We start from the raw sequence: 18,420 nt of genomic DNA on the forward strand, positions 1-18,420 counted from the left end.
CTGGTCCCTTTACAATATTTACTCAAGACTAGAGCACCTGGCTATTACCTTTAACGTCTCCCTTGTTCTCTCACCATAATGGGTGACATTACCATCCATCTAAATAATCCATCCAATTCCTTACCTTCCTCACAGCCAGGATAACCCACATCCAAGGTCATGTCCTGGAACTGATTATCAAGTGGAATTGCTTCCCATGTAATATCTGAAGATGGCCACAATCACTGACCTTTCCAGTTCTCTCATTCTTTTGTTCTCACCACCTTTGCTCTTCAATCTCAGGAAAACCATAGTTTCTGGACCTCTTTCTTAGCCTCACTGCTATATCCAGCTGGGACAGTAATGGCTCATCATCAGACCACTTTCTCACTAATATCTTCCTATCTTCATATACGTTGGACCTCTGACCTTTTGTTTCCCTTGTTCCAAAAACCTCATTACAGGATCAACAGGATCCATTCAAAAATACACTTTCTATATTTCTATGACATAGTTGTTGAGCATTGTTGGAGAAAATCAGCTTTCGCATTGGTGCCACTATAAATTTGAACCTTTAAACTCAAGTAGGCCATCAATTCTGCTCAATTTCTTACTCATCCTTGCTTAGCTTCCTCTTATTTCATTCAGTAATGTTTTCAAACTGTCACCAAGCTCAAAACCCCAACTGATACCACATCCTTCTCAGCAGATGACATCATATTCTACTTCACTGAGACAATTTATACATACTTAATTTCCATATCCTGAAATGCCCTACCTGATGAACATGTATCAAATTTCTCTTCTATTTTTTCTTATTTCTCTGACTTTTCCTTTTCAGACTCCCTCATGGGTTTCTCTTCTTTTGTTGGCCCCTTGAATGTTTGTATTCCTCAAGGTTTTACCCTTGGTACTTTGCTTTGTTCATTTTACTTATACAATCTCATTTGTTCTGGATTTTATACACCATTGATATGGGGTGACTTCCTAATCTGTATTTCCAGCCCAGATTCTCTCCCAATGCCTGACATATTTACTTGGACGGCCCACAGGGACTCAAATCCAACATATTCATTCATTGGTTATTCCCCCCCCCCCCCCCAAATAGTATTTATTAATGACCTATATGCAGGACAAGTCCTATCTTAAGACTTACTTCTCACTACTAGCCCAATTAAACTTTAGGCTATAGTAATACCAAACTTTCTATAGTTTGTCATTTCCTATTGGAAAACAAACAAACTAAACACTGAGGGCCTTTGGACATGCTAATTTTCCAGCTTGTAATTACCTTCCCATGTTCATTTCAATTTTTAAGACTTTATGAGAAGTCTTGCTTTCCAAGAAGCCTTTCTAAATTTCCATGCAGGACTAAGTACCTTTGATTACTGCATTGACTAGGATATGCTAAAACTACCTATTTGTACATGTCTTTTCTACCAGATCTCCAGAGCAGGGATTAGGGTCTCTCCAATGAACAGCAGACTGCTTGGCACATGGGTAATAAATGCTTATGATTACTCAGCTAGATGTAATCTTTCCCCTCTTTAAACATTTAAAATCCTGTAGTACTTTTCTAACTTTCCCCAGTAATGTCACATATATCTATTTGTAAATTTCATTTCCCTTGTTTTGTTAATGCCAGTTTAGATTTCTGTGCACGCTATGCCTCTTTCATCACATCCCTCAAAATCATATATATGATAGGCAATCAAGAAATATTGGTTGAATCGAGCTGAAATTAACAGAGAAAACACTCCCATATTTACATTTTCTATCTCTGGAATTCTTCAGTGGGGTTCTGTAGTTCAGCGCTAAGATTTCCCAGGTGTCTTTATGCTATCATCAAGGTCCAAAAGAATGTGATCAGAGATGTTCTGACTATTATTCAAGCTCCCGATGTGTCACGAGAGACCACTCTAATGACATATGTAGGATGTCCCATCCATGTATATGGACTCACTGTATTTCCTCAATTCATAAAACAAGGAGGAAAGTTGGGACTCTTAGAATAAAAATTCATTCGACCCAGTGGATCACTGTGTACCACACGTCCTCCTGCAATGTGTTAAATCTAAGCTCTTATGACCTAAGTTTATTTCCAAAAAAATAAATACTTATATTCATTTCTCATAAGAAGTTTCAATCTCAGTGTATATAGAATGCTTTGAGCTCTCTGTGAAAGGAATGATGTAAACATTAAGACATTATTACTAACATTATCCTCTAGATAACCTCATGAGGTAAGTATTCATGTCAGAGGGAATATTATTTTACAGGCAGAGAAGTGAGCTGATTTGCTCAAAGTCAGAGGTAATGGGAAAAGCCAAGAACATACTCCAAGAGTCCTGAGCTTGTATTCATAGCCAGATCTAAGCCAAGCTTTTCAGTCTTTCTGGGGGTGTGAAGAGAGTCTAAGAACTTTATCCTTCCTTTTTTTGGTCTGTTCTTGTCCCATCCCTCCTTCCTCATCAATTTTTCCTACTCAAAAGGGAACCAAAAGAGAATGCAATGGGCACCTAGCAGCCATCTAAAGCCCTCCCTGTGCAGCATCTGGGGTAGTACCGAAGTTCAGTCAGGCATATTCCATGTAACTTCTATTCAGGGCTCTCATTCAAGGCAGCCCAGAGCTCTTGCAGCCTGAGTTAATTCAGTTCTAGTAAGGTGCTGTGTCATCCAACTATAGCATGCTCCACCGAATTCATTCTCTTTGGTCACATCTAGTACAGGTGGTCCATTTAACTTAACAGAGATCCCACTCTCCAAATAGTTTTTCCCTTTTTTTTTTTTTAAAGTTTATTTATTTTGAGAGAGAGCGAGCATGTACACAGGTGAGGGGCAGAGAGTGAGGGAGAGAGGGAATCCCAAGCAGGCTCTGAGCTGATAGTGTCGTGGGGCCTGATCCCATAAACCATGAGATCATGACCTGAACCAAAATCAAGAGCTGGACACTTAACTGACTGAGCCACCCAGGAGCCCCTCCAAATAGTTTTTCAAATATAACACACTACATTTATTAGGACAATTCTAAGTCTCCAATTTTTTTGATGGGCCCTGCATAACAATCATTCAGGAGAAACAGAAATCTGCTAGACTCAATTATATCTAGTTTCATGCCCTAAAATTTTATATAACAGCAACAACAACAAAATCACAGTTATCTGGAAAGATTCAGGACTTAGACTGAGAAAAGGAAGAGAAAAGAGAGTAAGAAAGTGGAGAAGGTAAAGAAGTAAAGGAAAATGAGGGGGGAGCAAAACTTTGCTTTGCAAAAAAACATGGTAACTTGTTTCCTATATTTAAGGAGAGGTGCAGAAGTTTGTCAAGGTACTACAGCTGATGTTTGATATGTGTAGGGCATACCACACATATGGGAAGGGCATACCACATAATTCATTAATAACTGATAAAGAACTGAATGTACAGTATGCACTGGGGATTTAAAGATGAATAGAAATGTAAACTATCACAATTTGCTGAAATGATAGCTTTAATTGCTAGTAGGCATATATGCAATGGAGACAGAGGGGAGGAAATTTGCAAATTCATTTGGTCTTTGATTTGTCTTAACCTCGGTCCAGGTAGGCAGCAAAGAGTAGGATGAAGATTTATAACATAGAAACGACAGACTGAGTTTTAATAAGATAAAAGCCACATTTGTATGTCCCACTGGTTGGCACATAATCAGAATTTTCAGTGGTGTACTAGTAAATGGTTAACAACTGGCTTTCTGAGAAAAAAAAATCCTGATAGAGCATCTGATTTCCAAGATGCAAAATATTCCCATGATGGCTAATTTCAAGCTACCAAAATGACATAACTCAACATGGAGCTGGGAAGAGAACAGACATAAATAACCTCAAGAGCACAATGTACTAAAATAATTAGGAAGTGATGAGTTCTGAACATTTGTTATCTTTGTTTTCAAGAACTTGTTTATTTAATAGCAATTACAAGAACTTAATTTTTAATAATGACTGCGTGTAATATAAATAGTTCAAAGTTCTTGAAAATTTAACAGTCATGAGACAGTAAGGACCAGCTCAAACACACCACTGGACTCACACCCTAGTCATGACAGGGGAGGGGGTAGTAACCCATACCCATGTTTATTTAAAAAAACTGTTCCTCATTTTACTTCCTGCTGTCCTCTTCCTGTGCTATCCTACACTTAAGATCAGAAACAACTATTTCAGGTTCATTGTATCCCTCTCTTTGCCCTCTTCTCTACCTCCAGTGACCCTCAGTAACTGATCCAGCCCTCTATCAGGAAGAGTAACCATGCAGCCTAGTGCTGAAATCTGACAGACTGGGCTTCCTGATCACTTCTAACTTTATAAACATTTGATAAATGATGCTACTATTATTACTGTTACTCAATGCCCTGCCCTCCATAACTATATTTTAGATGCCACCACATTCAAATGGCATTTTGAAGCTTCAAAAATCTGTATCATCAGATTTTCAGGCTGCGTGGGATGGGAGGCACAGAAAGGAAGAACTGGTGGTAGGGGGAGTCTACTTCACTGTGGGAGATCTCTCCAGAGTCTACCATTTCAGCTCCCCATTCTTCCTTTCAACCTCCCAACCTATGCAGTCTGCTTAGGTGTCTTCCCAACCTATTCCCAAATGAAGAAACAATTTCTCTGAGGACTTATTTTATCTATAAATTGTGATTCTTTAATTTATCTGTTTTAAGAGATACTGTGAGAGTTATCCCTATAAATATCAATTTCTTTGTTAAAATACAAACAAATCCAGACAAATACCTGGGAGAAACTCGGAGTTACAACTTAATTATTTACCTCAACTCTAAACGTCTGGAAAATCAACCATGACCTTGAGAGACCATGGTGCTATTTCCGCAGGAAACACAGTGCTGGCAGGAACACATGCCACAGCACCTGACAGAGCAATACAGTTAAATATGACAGTCCGCACTGACAAAACCTTATTCCAACCTTTCATCCTTGATCAAAAATTACACAATTCCCATATATATTAAGAACACAAGAAAGAAGGTCATGAACTACTTAGTGTCAAAAGAAACACACCTGACTAATGTATTTGTTGTTTCACAATTTATTAAGTTCATATCCTTTATCTCACACTGGGGACTAAGTGACATGTTTGACTAGTAGGATTTAAATCTGCTGAGAAAATATATTCTCTTGGACCAGAGTAATCTTTCAAGGTAATTACTAGAAAATACATTTAGTTACAAAGCAATTTTATAAATTTATAATTTATCATAATTTACAGATCTAGATTTTTATAAATGTCTTAAGTACTCCAATAAATACAATAAAGAAGGTCACGTTTCTTTTTTGTTTGAATAGCAATGTTCATACACAAGGTCTTAAGCCAGGGAAGTTATTGTGTCTGCACACTACGGACTGACGTAATGTTAACTTAGGGAAGTGTTTTCTAGTTGTTGTTGGAAATGCAGTGGATGAATGGTATATGAAGATATAACCCCCTAGGCAGCCTGGCAATGCCTGGGGCCACTATTCTCAGGGACTCTTTGCTTCAACTGCCCTCTAAAATGATCCTCTGTTTACCTGATTGTCCTAAACAAATATCACCATTTTCTCTGAGTCATATCAGGAAGCACAGGTTGGGGAGCATTAGTTTAGGGAACACTTCCTTTTGGGGCCTGACACACATACAGAAGATCACTGCCAAAATCCTGATTCAGTGAGCTGCATTGACAAGATATGGTACAAAGAACAGAGGTAGGAATTTGGGTGTGGCTCAGGTTTCCTCACTAATCTAGCCCCGAATCCTTAGCAGATCACTTTACTGTCAGGTCCTCTGATTGCCTCATCTGTAACATAAGTGGATTGTCCTTGATCTTCTTGAAGTGTTGAGCCAACAAGACACCCCCTAGATCTATGAGCTCCATATACCTCATATAGGGCTATACACTGTAAGGGAAACTTAGAGATAGACACAGACACTGCCTCTATTCTCAAGGAACTTGTAATCCAGCAAAAGATAGGATTATTAATGAAGATACACAGTAATGGGTAAATATAAAATCTAACTGAATTGTAATTAGTTAGAGGACTGAGAATTTTGTATAACTCTTAGATGGTACCTCCTACTGGGCATATAAATCTACGGTGTGAATTTGCATCACAGAACTAGTCTATGATCTCTGCTTTCATTTAATCATGCAACAGAATAATCACCATGTTCAAATATTGAAGATTATTTGAAGATTATCTGAAGATTATAAAATCATGTGTAATGAAGAGATTGGCTTCACCTGCTTGGTTTTACCTAGGTTTAAAGTTTTCGTTATCACACATTTCAATTAAGTCACAAACACACTGATGCATATTCAGAGAACACTGTCCAAGGAAAGGAGTGCTAAGCATATTCCTTTGAAAAAAAATTAAAATTCCCACTTGCTCAACATTCTTTGCTACCTTTCCAATCCTTTCATACAACTGTCCCACCTCATTTCTCCTTGGACCCACAGAGACCCTAAACTCTTTATTCCTCTGTTACATCCTTATGCATCAATGCACTCCTACTTTCACTTCTTTCCCTATTTGGCAGCACAGGGTCATCACTCCATGGATCACTACTTCAGCCTCTCTTAGCTATCTTTACCCCTTCTGTCCCCAGGAAGCACTTGCCTGTACACCCTTACAACGTAATCAATCAACCCTAGAGAAAAATCACACGTGCTTGAAAGCTGGGGCAACCGTACATACATGGCTGCCAGCAATAACTGGCCTGGCTTGGTAACACTGCTAGGCAATTCTGTTTCCCTAGAAGTAAGGATATTTCAAACCTTGCCTTGTTACCCTAGTTTTCCTATCCTCTTTAGGCAGGCTAAACTCTCCATGACAGTGGCAGGAGGCAGGGAGATCAACTGAAGCTGCAGGCAGCCACAACTGCTAGTAAAACCCAGACCAACTCCTGAAAGCCATCAGGAGTGGGATCTCTTCTAAACAGTGATGCCTGTGGGTAAGGCATGAAACGTGGATTGGTGAATATCTGCTTTTTCACTGATCATGACCACACCAGTGAGTATGTGGTTGTGACCATCAACAGTAGGCAGGAGCCATTTTTAAAGATCTCTAATTTTGCAGGCTCAGTAAATTTCTTTTATCTATAACCTAAATCTTTCCTTACATATTCTTAGGGCCTAGAATCAAATACAAGCTCTGCCACTTAGCTTTCTGACCTATGGTAAGTTATTTAAGCTCTCTATCTGGGGACAATACAGGTATTTGCTTCATGTGGGTGTTAAATTTGTTAGTATAGCAGGGCCAGTTCCAGTGTGCTGTAGAAGTGTTTACTATTATTATTATCACTGCTGTTGTTCCATGTATGGAAGTAACCCAAATATTCTCACAGTTATAAAAATGTTAAAACTGTACTATCACTTTCTTCCTCTTGTTTCTCCAAATACATTGTTGGGGAGATGGCCTTGTCACTGAATGAACCATGTCTGTCTAACCCTAATTAAGGACTGAATACATTCTTTCCCTAACAACAAAACATAATATGCAAAGTATTTCCAAACCTGTATGATCTCATACAGAACTTGCTATGTTTCCCATAGTTATTGTGTAATCAAGAGAACAATAAATACCGTTCCTAATCAGGACTATCTATCATTCTCTACTTTCTTGTAATGTCTGACCTCATCTCCCCACCCCACCACCTGTCAGTCCTGCTTTCTGCTCCAGTACTTCTGCTGGTGAGTAGGGATGGATAAAGATCCCCATACAGTATCTCACCCAGGCAGAACCACTCTCACTTCCCTGAACTCCCCATGTACTCTCTCACCTTCAGCCTTTCCAACAGGCTTGTCCTTCTACCTAGAATACCCTCCTTCCTTCATTTATCCTGCTCCCTGGGGTGGCTCACAGTACTCTTCTGGACTTTGATTATATGGTGTGTCCTCCAGAAACCTTCCCTTGACACCCTCAATCCCCAATCACCAAGGCTGATTCGGTGCCTCTCTACAGCCCTTATCATTCTGTTATTAATTACACCAGAAATTCCCCAAATGCAGGGATCACGGCCAACTTTGTTCTCAATGCTTCTCTAGTCTCTAGCTGTGTCTCATATACACAAAGTTTGTACCCTACAAATAGACATATGAATTAGGACATAAAAAAATAGTCTGATAGATCTAAAGATGTTTAATACCTAAATAGGGGACATGGCAAGATCATTGTCATCGTCTTCAAACATCTTCAAATATCATGGAAGAAGAATATTTATTCTATGTAGCTTTAAAAACAGGCACCAGGACCAGTGGTGTAGGCTCTGGGGAACTACATTTCAATACAATGTGATGAAGAACATTCTAAAATGTAGAGCAAAAGATATGCTGGCCAGTATTCAGCTGCATATAATTGGAGGGGTTCACACAGGGCCTGGCAAAAAAGAACTGGGTGATAACCCAGTCTCCTTGCAAAGTTAAGATTCTATGACTAATAAAATTCTACTTCTGGGCACCTGAGTATGCATATGTAGGGTAAGAGTTGCCCCATATGCATAAGAGAGAAGATCAAAGGTCACATATTAATGCTGCCATGGGCCTACCACACCATGGGGTACTGGGGCAAAAGAACAGTAAGAGGTTTTTTAAAAAAAACAAAGTAATCCAACCCCAAACCCAGTATTCCAACATAGGGGACAAGACCAGCAAGAAGCAAATCCAGGTCCCCTGGGGCATTCTCCACACTACCTCCCTCATCCTGAAGGAGGCAATTTAACTTTACAACTTTCAAGCAACTTCCCATTAAAGTGGTTTCAACTTCAGATTTATTGCATTTTCCAAGGTTACCTCATTCGGGCTGTGCATAATCCAGAGGGACTCAAGGGGCCACACTGTAAACTGTTACAATAAATATTAACGAATATCGTGCCTGATAAAACCTGCAATCTGCAGACACACACATGCACCCACACAAAAAGGGACTTTTCACCTTATATGGTTACTTAAAAAAACCAACTCTTTTTACATTCCACTTTGTTGGTCTGCCAAACACGCAGAGTACATCTACTTTAAAAACACCAATTAAAAATATTAACAACACAAAAATATATAAACGTGGTTCAGAGCCAAGGGCACATAAATTGACATGGATTCAGACAGTAAGCAAACATAAAATAAGAAACAGAAACGACTACATCATCCAAAAGGAAGCATGAACAATAGCCCTAAATGTGAAAGTGATCCTCCCCTCCCCCCTTCCAGTTCCTTAACTCCTCCACCTCTGAGGGCAAGCTAGTGATTAGGAAGCAGGCAAAATGATTGAAATAGAGAGGGAGGGATAGAGGAAAGGGCCCAAAAATGATCTGGGAAAGAGCTGCAGGAGATGGGAGGAGTGGGAGGCAGTCTCATTTCACACTGTAACTTGGGGTAGCCACAGGGCTTTTATATTCCTTACCAGAAATGCCATATCCACAGGTGTCCAAATATCTCAAATACCTGGGCTGCATTACTGAGGAGCAGCTGTGGAAAGAGGGCTGGGCTGGGAGTTATAGTCTTTGGATTGACATTATTATCATTATTATTATTATCATCATCATCATCATCATCATCATCATCATCATCATCTAGGTCCTGGCACTTAACTTCTCCGAGCCTTAGTTTCCTCAATCTATAAAATGGGGATCCTAAAACCTTCCTCCATAGCATTACTGAGAGGAATAACTAAAACGAGGTGTGCAAAAGTGACTATCTAGCTAGAAAAACACATAGAAAATCTCAATGATTTTGTTTGGAGAGAAAAGAACTGCTTGCCTTGGTACCTAGCAGGCTGAGTTATCACTATTTTTCCGAAGTTGAATTTAGTCCAGGCTGTGGGGCAGCCCATCAGTAATAACGAGAGGCATGACGCTGTGCACACTGTAAGAAATTAGTGTATAAAAGAAGGAGGGAGGCAGGAAAAAATGAAAGATGAAATAACTAGGGATAATCCCAACATTCTTTCTCCAAGAGGCACAGACTTGTTGTACCCTCCATGCCGTTCCTTTGCACCTCTTACCTTATTCCTACCATAGTAAATGAGCTTGGGGTCTCAGCCAGGGTCCCATGCTCATAATCACATTGCTGGGTAATTCTAAAAAAAATTACATTAGTACAATCCTTTCCATTAATTGTTCTCTACACAATTATCCCATATCCTCTGGAAGCTGCTTTGATAATTCATTGGAGACCCTCTATTGCTCTATCTTTGGAGTCTATTAAAAATAAAGTGTCTTTATTACAACTAATTTTGTTTCTAATTCTTCCAAGACCTCTTTATGGGATGTAGCATTTTGGTCTATGGATTACTAAATTCAACTTGTCAGTCCGCAAAAAAAAAAAAAAAAAAAAAAAAATTATACCTGGAAAACCAAGATTCAGTAAATCCAGAGAACTGATGCAACCCATAGAATGAATTAGAACCAGATAAGAACGAAATAAACTAATTCTTCTTCATTCTTTTTATATTTATACAGAACTTAGAATATTTAAAGTTTGAGGCAAATGCAAACTGCTTGAATATTTATACAATTGTGTGTGTGTGTGTGTGTGTGTGTGTGTGTGTGTGTGTATTTAAAGTAGGCTTCATGCCAAGCATGGAGACCAACGTGGGGCTTGAACTCATGACCCTGAGATCAAGACGTGAGCTGAGATCAATAGTTGAGACACTCCTGACTAAGCCACCCAGATGCCCCTATATGATAATATTTTTTAAAACATTATGACTCATCATAAAAACTCAGTAATCCAAGCTCATTATCCCCACCTTTCAGCTAAAAAAAGACTTGTTTAGAAATATCTGATGGCTTCCCACTACCTTAAGCATAAAGTAAAAACCTCTTAGGAAGCTAGATGAATCCCAGTATAGCTCTCTCTCTAGTTCATACTGATGTCTTCCACATCCCTTCTCTGCCTCCTTTATAACATCACAATCCTCACTACAACCTCAAGCTCTAGACCCACATTCTGTTCTGCAGGTCTCCAAACAGGCTTTGCTGGTTCATGCCTCTATTCCTCACTATACCCACTCTGCCCCCAGCTCTCTTTCTGCCCTGCATGAACACTGAGATTTGAATCAACCTTCACTTCAAGTATTTTCTGAAATGATAAGCTTACTCATTGTTCGCCACTTATCTCCTGGGACTCCTCCTACTGTGTGGTACATACAGCATGGCACAATTCTTCTTGGTTCCCAAACATGTCCTTTCTCTGTAAGTTCTGTGAAAGGTAGGATCAAGTCCTATGTCAGCACTTTTCCTGATGGGCCTCCGTAACATACCACTTCTTCATGGTCACTGACAAGCCCTAGTTCTAATCTTCATGGCTCTGCTCAAGTAGGGGTAAGTAAAATGGACTTTGGGTAGCTGATTACTTTCCCCTTCTCTTACTATTCCTTAAATTCAAATTAAACATTCTTTATTCTATTTTTTTAAAAAAAAGCCAAATTCACAGAGTAGGGGCAAACCAGATCAAGGGGGCAGATGGCTCAGTTTTATAAAGGAAGACTGACTATAGCAGCTTAACTTCCAGACTTAGGGTGGAACCACTCTGCAGATGTTCACAGAAGGTCCCAGAAGGGGGAAAATCCCAATTATATACAGTACTGAAGAAGTGATTAAAAACACTGCTTTGTTCCTTTAAAGACTTCTGATATTACCACACAGAAACATAATTAGAATCCTGTATACATACGTAAATAGTAAATTTTGTGTTAGCATTTCAAAAAAAACTGTCATAACCATTTGTGAAAAACCAGAACATTCTGGCTCCAAGTCTTGATTTGGTTGGTCTTTCTTCAACTAGATACTTTTATTAGTGCTTAGAATGTGCGGAAATCAGACCTTTTAAGAATAGGCTGCTGCATACAACACATGTGGTTCATTCACTACTTTTACTATTTTCCGTATTTTCTCACTGGCTTGGCCTTTTGCTTGTACCAACATCAAACTGCCAAATCAGAATGCCCTGATGAATGTTTTCAAATCACTTTGCTGCTTTATACAGCATCGTTTGTATACCATGTAAAAATAAACTTACAAATATAAACACAAGTATTTTTATTCTTACGTAGGGCAGTATGTTAGGAAGGGAGTGGGGACTGGAAAATGGCACCAAGATTTCTAGCCTGGATAGCTGGGAAAAATATGGAATTCTTAAATCCATGGCCAGGAACATGAAAACCAAGAAGTTCCTAAAATTGGAAATTAGGAAACCAATGGCGAGGGCAGACGCTGAAGTACAAATAGGGGACAGGAAGTTAAAAGACTAACAGTATGGGATCCCTGGGGGGCCCAGTTGGTTAAGCGTTCGATTCTTGGTTTCAACTCAGATTATGATCTCACGGTGTCATGGGTATGAGCCTCACGTCGGGCTCTGTGCTAGCAGCAAGGAGCCTGCCTAGGATTCTGTCTCCTCTCTCTCTCTGCCCCTCCCCCACTCACACTATCTCTCTCAAAATAAATAAACTTAAAAAAAAAAAAGACTAACAGTACGAGTTCAGGCAATGTGAACTAGGGAGAGAAACTGGCAATTAGTGGGGAAAGTCATGAAAGCAAAGATTTTATTAGAAAAATGGGATGTTTGGACATGTTATGAAGTTACAGAAAAAGAATTGGTATGAAAAAGAAACTAAAGACACACAAGGGGAAGGAGGTATCTGATATGGCAAGATTCCACAGAAGATGCCTATGATCTAAAGTTCAGATGAGCACAGATCCTTATAAGACAGGAAGAGAGGAAAATGTTTAAAGAGGGGAGAGGTTTTGAAGGAGGTGGTTTAGGGAGGGGCGGAACAAAGGATGCTAATTTGTGAAGGGCAAGAGGCCTGTGGGAATGGGAACAGCGCAAAAGGTTTAGAATGATGGTTTAGGAGGCAGAGTCAAGGAGGGATGAATGAAACTATTATTGATACTCAGGGCCCATTGGAAACTGGAAGCTTAAAGATATGTTCTTTACATTGGTCAATCATTTGGTCAATAAACATTTACTAAGCAACTCTGAAATTCTAGGCACTGTGCAGCCCTAGTAAAGGATTCTAGAGTCTAGTCAGGAAGTCAGGCAAGTAAACAAAACATAAGGCAATGCAGCAAGTTCTATGTTAAACGTCTACAATAGGATACACAAGAAAAGAGAGAAGATGCATTTAGTTCAGGGGTGAGAAGGGGTGCAGTTTCCTGGCAAGGGCGTTGCTTAAGGTATTAACAGTCCTATCTGTAAACTGAGAATGAAGAACGGGGCAATTGGGAACTCCATGTCGTTCATTACCTTCTAGGCTACACTAATGAGGATCTTGACCATCAGTGCTTGAAGATGTAATTTTTATGATCACCAGTTAGGCAGACACAACTAACAGAGCTCCAGGGGAACATAACAGAAACAAAAAAATTTCAAGGGGTGCCCGGGTGGCTCAGCAGGTTAAGCATCCGACTTCAGCTCAGGTCATGATCTTCCGTTGGTGAGTTTGAGCCCTGACTGGGCTCTCTATGGTCAGTGTGGAGCCCACTTCAGATCCTCTGTCCTGCTTTCTCTGCCCCTCCCCTGCTTGTGCGCACAAACGCTCTCTCTCTAAAATAAACATTAAGAAAAATGTGCAGACTTTCAGCCACTGTTTAAAAAAAAAAAAAAACCTTTCACATACTTTCACAAGCAACACACCTTCTGACTGTGGCATACACCTCGTTAGAGTCTTCAAGTATTTCTGGGAACTATTCTGGCAAACTGGTTTCCTGACTTAAATTGGGCCACTAATTCCAGTTTAATAATGACTGTATTCTATTATCCCCGGCACCAAGCACAAAACAAATATTTTCTTAGATGCCTTTGCTAATAAAATCAATTATCTGGGCTTTGTCTTCCATCATAAGAATGCTGTAGGTGTCTTATCTTTCCATGAGAAATAAATACTCCAAAGGCTTCACTGTTTATACTCCTTGTCATTTACCCTCAGAAAAATCAAAGTCTGCACTCAGCTTTGCTAATGGGCTCTGTTTTGTCCTTGGTATGAGCATACCACTTCATTACTGTAGAGAGGATTTGAGTTCTGAGCTAAGATTTGATAGAAAAAATAGCTCTCCATCACTAGAATGGTACAGTCACAGAATTGCAAGGGGCCTTGAAGCTACTTATGTAATAGTTTAGTGATGAAGGACAAATTACCCAGCACTTGATCTAACTTTTTGTTTTAAGTGAGAGAAGACACCCTTTCATTTACTATTGATATATCACAATCTTTGTAAGAGTCAAATAAAATAGTGGAATTGCAGGATTTTTTGTATTCAAAGTGATTTTGCCTTAGTTATACTGTACTAACCACAGCTAACATTTATTGAGGGCTTATGATGTGCCAGGCACTGTGCTAAGCACTTTATAAGGATTATTTCATTTTGTCCTTGCAATAATCCTAACAGATTGGTGCCATTATTATTCTCATTCTACACTGAGGAAACTGAGGCTTAGAAAAGTTGATAGCCAAGTAGCCTGTGAGTTCCTGTTCTGATTCTGCCATTTACTGATGTATGGCCACCATCAATAGATTACTTAATTTCACATGTCTGTGTGTAAACTGAGAACAACTACAATGCCTACCTCACAGGGTAGATGAAAAGATTACATGAGATACTGGCTCAAAGCACATCTGCCATGAAATCTGTTTTTTGTTCTTGAGGGTGCCATAAGGTACCAGAAAGAATCTGGGCTGTGGAATCAGATGATGTGGGCAAAAAGCCTGGCTCTAATACTTGTCAGTTATGTGATGTTGGGCATGTACATCACCTCTCTGAGCCTCAATTTTTTCACCTATAAAATATGAAGACCAATACCTATACTCCCAGAGTTAGTGAGATGATTCCTCATAAAGAGCTTACTTAGCTTAAGGCTGCTACAAACCAAGACGCCAGCTCCTATTCCATGAGGGTCACATGATAATTCTCTTAAGAGTACAACAAAAAATGGAATGTGAGTTCTAAGAAGACTTCAGGGGAAGACTGTGTGAGAAAGGAGGTAATGGTTAACTAGAGAGCAGGTCAGTGTGGGAGGTGTGCCTTATTGCTTTCTGATTCCAGCATGGGCAGATGATTTGGGCATCAAAAAGACAAGTCCTCATAAAAGGGAGTAACTGAACAAGTTAGCCAATTGTTCATGTAGATGGCTGCTTGAGGCAATTCTTGATCATTATTAACTGAATTCCTAGGAAGGCTATCACTGTAGTTTCATATCTGTGAAAAGTACCCTCCTGTAGAAGTGATGAGTAAGAAGTGTTTCAAAGATATTTATAGCACCCTTCCATGAGCAGGACAAGGGGGAGAGCCCTTACAAAGATACTAATAAAGTCCTCTTCGAAGAGGCAGGTTGGATTTATTCTTTTCAATGTGGAGATTTAGGACCTCACTCAAAGGTAAGATGGTCCATGGTGTCATGAAATAGAGACAGGTCAACCTTTCTGGGACACAATTTTTATACAATTTCAATTCAGACAAAACCGGTAAAAGCACTTATACCTCAAATGGCTCTCTCAAAACCTCCACACTAACAACACTACTTCACACCTTAGAACCTCGTTGTGCCTGATACATGTAGAAGCAAAAACTAGAAATAGGGTAGGAGGTAGAAGCAGGTAAGAGGAGCAAATAAATGATTAGTTATCATTTTTTTTTTAATTTTTTTTCAACGTTTATTTATTTTTGGGACAGAGAGAGACAGAGCATGAACGGGGGAAGGTCAGAGAGAGAGGGAGACACAGAATTGGAAACAGGCTCCAGGGTCTGAGCCATCAGCCCAGAGCCCGACGCGGGGCTCGAACTCACGGACCGCGAGATCGTGACTTGGCTGAAGTCGGACGCTTAACTGACTGCGCCACCCAGGCGCCCCTGATTAGTTATAATTTGACATAGAGGTAGAAAACAAAATACAAAAAGATATTATTCAGTATCTCAAATGTGTCCATATACACAACATTGAACTTCAAATAGGAAGTATGAATTACTTTAAAATATCCATCAAAATGGTTAAAAAAAAAAGTTCTGGCACAAGAAACACAGCCGTTGCTGGAAAATCTGCCTTCACAGACCACCCAATTCAATAACAACATTGAATTAATACAATGTTATTCTGGATTATTCCCAAATCTACTTACAATTCTATTGCCCATTTTGGGGTATACTTTTATAGTATTTTCTTTGTCACTTCCCAGCAGAAAAACAATTCAAAATGTAAAGATTAACATTCTCAACCACCTCAACTTTTTCTAATTCAATACATGAGAAAGTTTCTTATGTTTCCTCTTAGGAATATTAATGCACAATTTAATAAAAAACCTAAGTGTTTCTTTCTTCTTCACTCAAAATTAGTAAACAGAAAACAAACCAGTAAACATAGACATTATAAGGAACCCTGGGGTGGGAAGAGGAAATGGGCACTTCCTGTATAGTTCTATGTGTTTAAAAGCTATGTATCTATTTCTAGAAGAACCATATCACAGCCTTTTCTAGCACTGTAACTCTAATAAACTGAGAATATAAATGATCCATTCCAAGTGGCTTCTGTTCCAGAATGACCAAGCTAGCCAGCATCCACACAGATTCTGAATTGTTTTTTCAGATCCTGAATTCTTTAAACAGGTTCTAAGAGTTGGAAATTTCTGGGTTGGGGTACAATCAGCAAGAGAAGACCTTTTTTCCTGGATTTGAACAGACAAAATGCTGAAGAACAGTTGAGGAAAATATCTGAATTCCTCAGTGTAATACCATAATTTGCTAATTATAAAAATAATTTAGACACCTAGCTAAAGCTAAAAATAATTCCACTGAAACTGCCCTAGTTTGATTTAGGACACAAATTTTGTAATCAGAGACATCAGATGTCAAAGAGGAGTTGCTCCTTATTCCCCTTATTAAATCAATGAAGAAATCACATCTACAGGAGACTGAGGTCTATGTAACACCACAGCTCTCATAGCCCTTAGTGGTGCCTGTGCCACATCTATCTCTTCTATTTAATTTTTATTCAACAGCTTTATAGAGTGGACACTAGGTCTTATGCACAATTATACATACCCCTCTGGAATAAATACTGACTTTGTAAACATCCAGAGGTGTGGGGAATCTCTTTTTCAGATCAATTTATTCCATAGCATCCCTCATGAATGTTTCATAGCAACATCTAAGGCAAGGGTCAGCAAAATATGGTTATTTTGGTAAATAAAGTCTTACTGGAACACAGTCATGCCATTCATTTGTGCATTGTTCTATGGATGCTTTCTGGCAAGACAGAGTAAGTAGTCGTGACAGAAACTAAATGGCCCACAAAGCCTAAAAAAATGTACTATCTGGCTCTTTCCAGAAAAAGTTTGCTGGCTCCTGATCTAAGGGCACCTGCTGGATCAATCAGTCAATGAGCATCTACAAATATTGGATATAAACATTATATCCAACATTACATCCATTATATCCATTGAATGTCTAATATCCAACAGCTTTGCAAACACATGAGTTCTGCTGGGTTAAGGCCACGTGAATTTTGTCAGGGATACTGGACTAAAACAAAATCTGGCCATTTGATGATGAGACAAACTCAATGAGTGATTGATTTCTTTATTCATTCAACAGACCGATTACGCACTATGTACAAAGTACCAGCAACCTAATTGTGAGCAAACAGAGTATGTATTGCACTCATGGAATTAACAGTCCAGTGGGGGAAGCTGAAATTTTTTAGATAATACAGATATATGTAAAATTGCTGCTGTACGTGGTGTAAAAAAGAGGTCATGGGGTCACCAGAGTGTAAAATGGGGTTATGACCTAGTCAAAAAGGTCAGGGAAGATTTCTCAAGTGTGTGTCTCTAGAGCTGAGGGTTGAGGGCTGAGTGGGAGGAGTTAGCCAAGTAAAGAACAGAGGGAAGAGGTCTAAGCACCCAGCACAACATGGACAAAGGCCCAGGGATGGTTGGAGGCGTGGGTGGGGGTGGGGGTGATAGGGAGAAAGGCAGGTATAAGCTACTAAATGCAAGCCAGCACATTTGGAGCAGAAAGAGTGAAGAAGGGAGAGGTATGAGGTGAAATTCTGAGCCAGATCAAGTAGGGCCTTGAAAGTCCTATTAATAAGTTTTTAGTTTTCTATGGGCAGAGTTACACTTAGTAATAATCCCTGGCTGACAGTCTTTCCCCCTCAGGCCACTATTATCTTCATGATCGGCTCTTTTCATTCTTTCCTTTTAAAATTCTGAGCCAAAACACAGCTTTGTTCTGAATATTCACCTAAGTCTTCATCATTCTATTCAATGAGGGGAAAAAAAAAAGGAAAACAAGATAATAAAGAATTTACTTATACATCTTAAACAAATATAGTAAGTCTATTATATCTCAAAACTGGGAAAAATAATAAAATAAGCTAAAAAGCAAAAAACAAAAGGATTTACTAAGCAGCTTTTTGTGATTGTA

The 18,420-nt window shown here is 39.2% G+C and overlaps 1 protein-coding gene across 4 annotated transcripts in view; it reads right to left on the reverse strand.

The window, feature by feature from the left end:
• Positions 1 to 18,420, reverse strand: part of CMSS1 (cms1 ribosomal small subunit homolog) — a 383,129-nt gene that overhangs the window by 218,701 nt on the left and 146,008 nt on the right. For 3 of the 4 annotated variants that reach the window (XM_047874543.1, XM_047874542.1, XM_047874541.1), the window contains exon 2: positions 11,102 to 11,203. The exons of the other annotated variant lie outside the window; for it this stretch is intronic. In XM_047874543.1, coding sequence (XP_047730499.1) covers positions 11,102 to 11,203 — 102 coding nt within the window. The remainder of the gene's footprint in view (positions 1 to 11,101; positions 11,204 to 18,420) is intronic. 4 annotated transcript variants of the gene reach the window in all.

Source organism: Prionailurus viverrinus, chromosome C2, assembly GCF_022837055.1.
Source record: "Prionailurus viverrinus isolate Anna chromosome C2, UM_Priviv_1.0, whole genome shotgun sequence".
Lineage (NCBI taxonomy): Eukaryota > Metazoa > Chordata > Mammalia > Carnivora > Felidae > Prionailurus > Prionailurus viverrinus.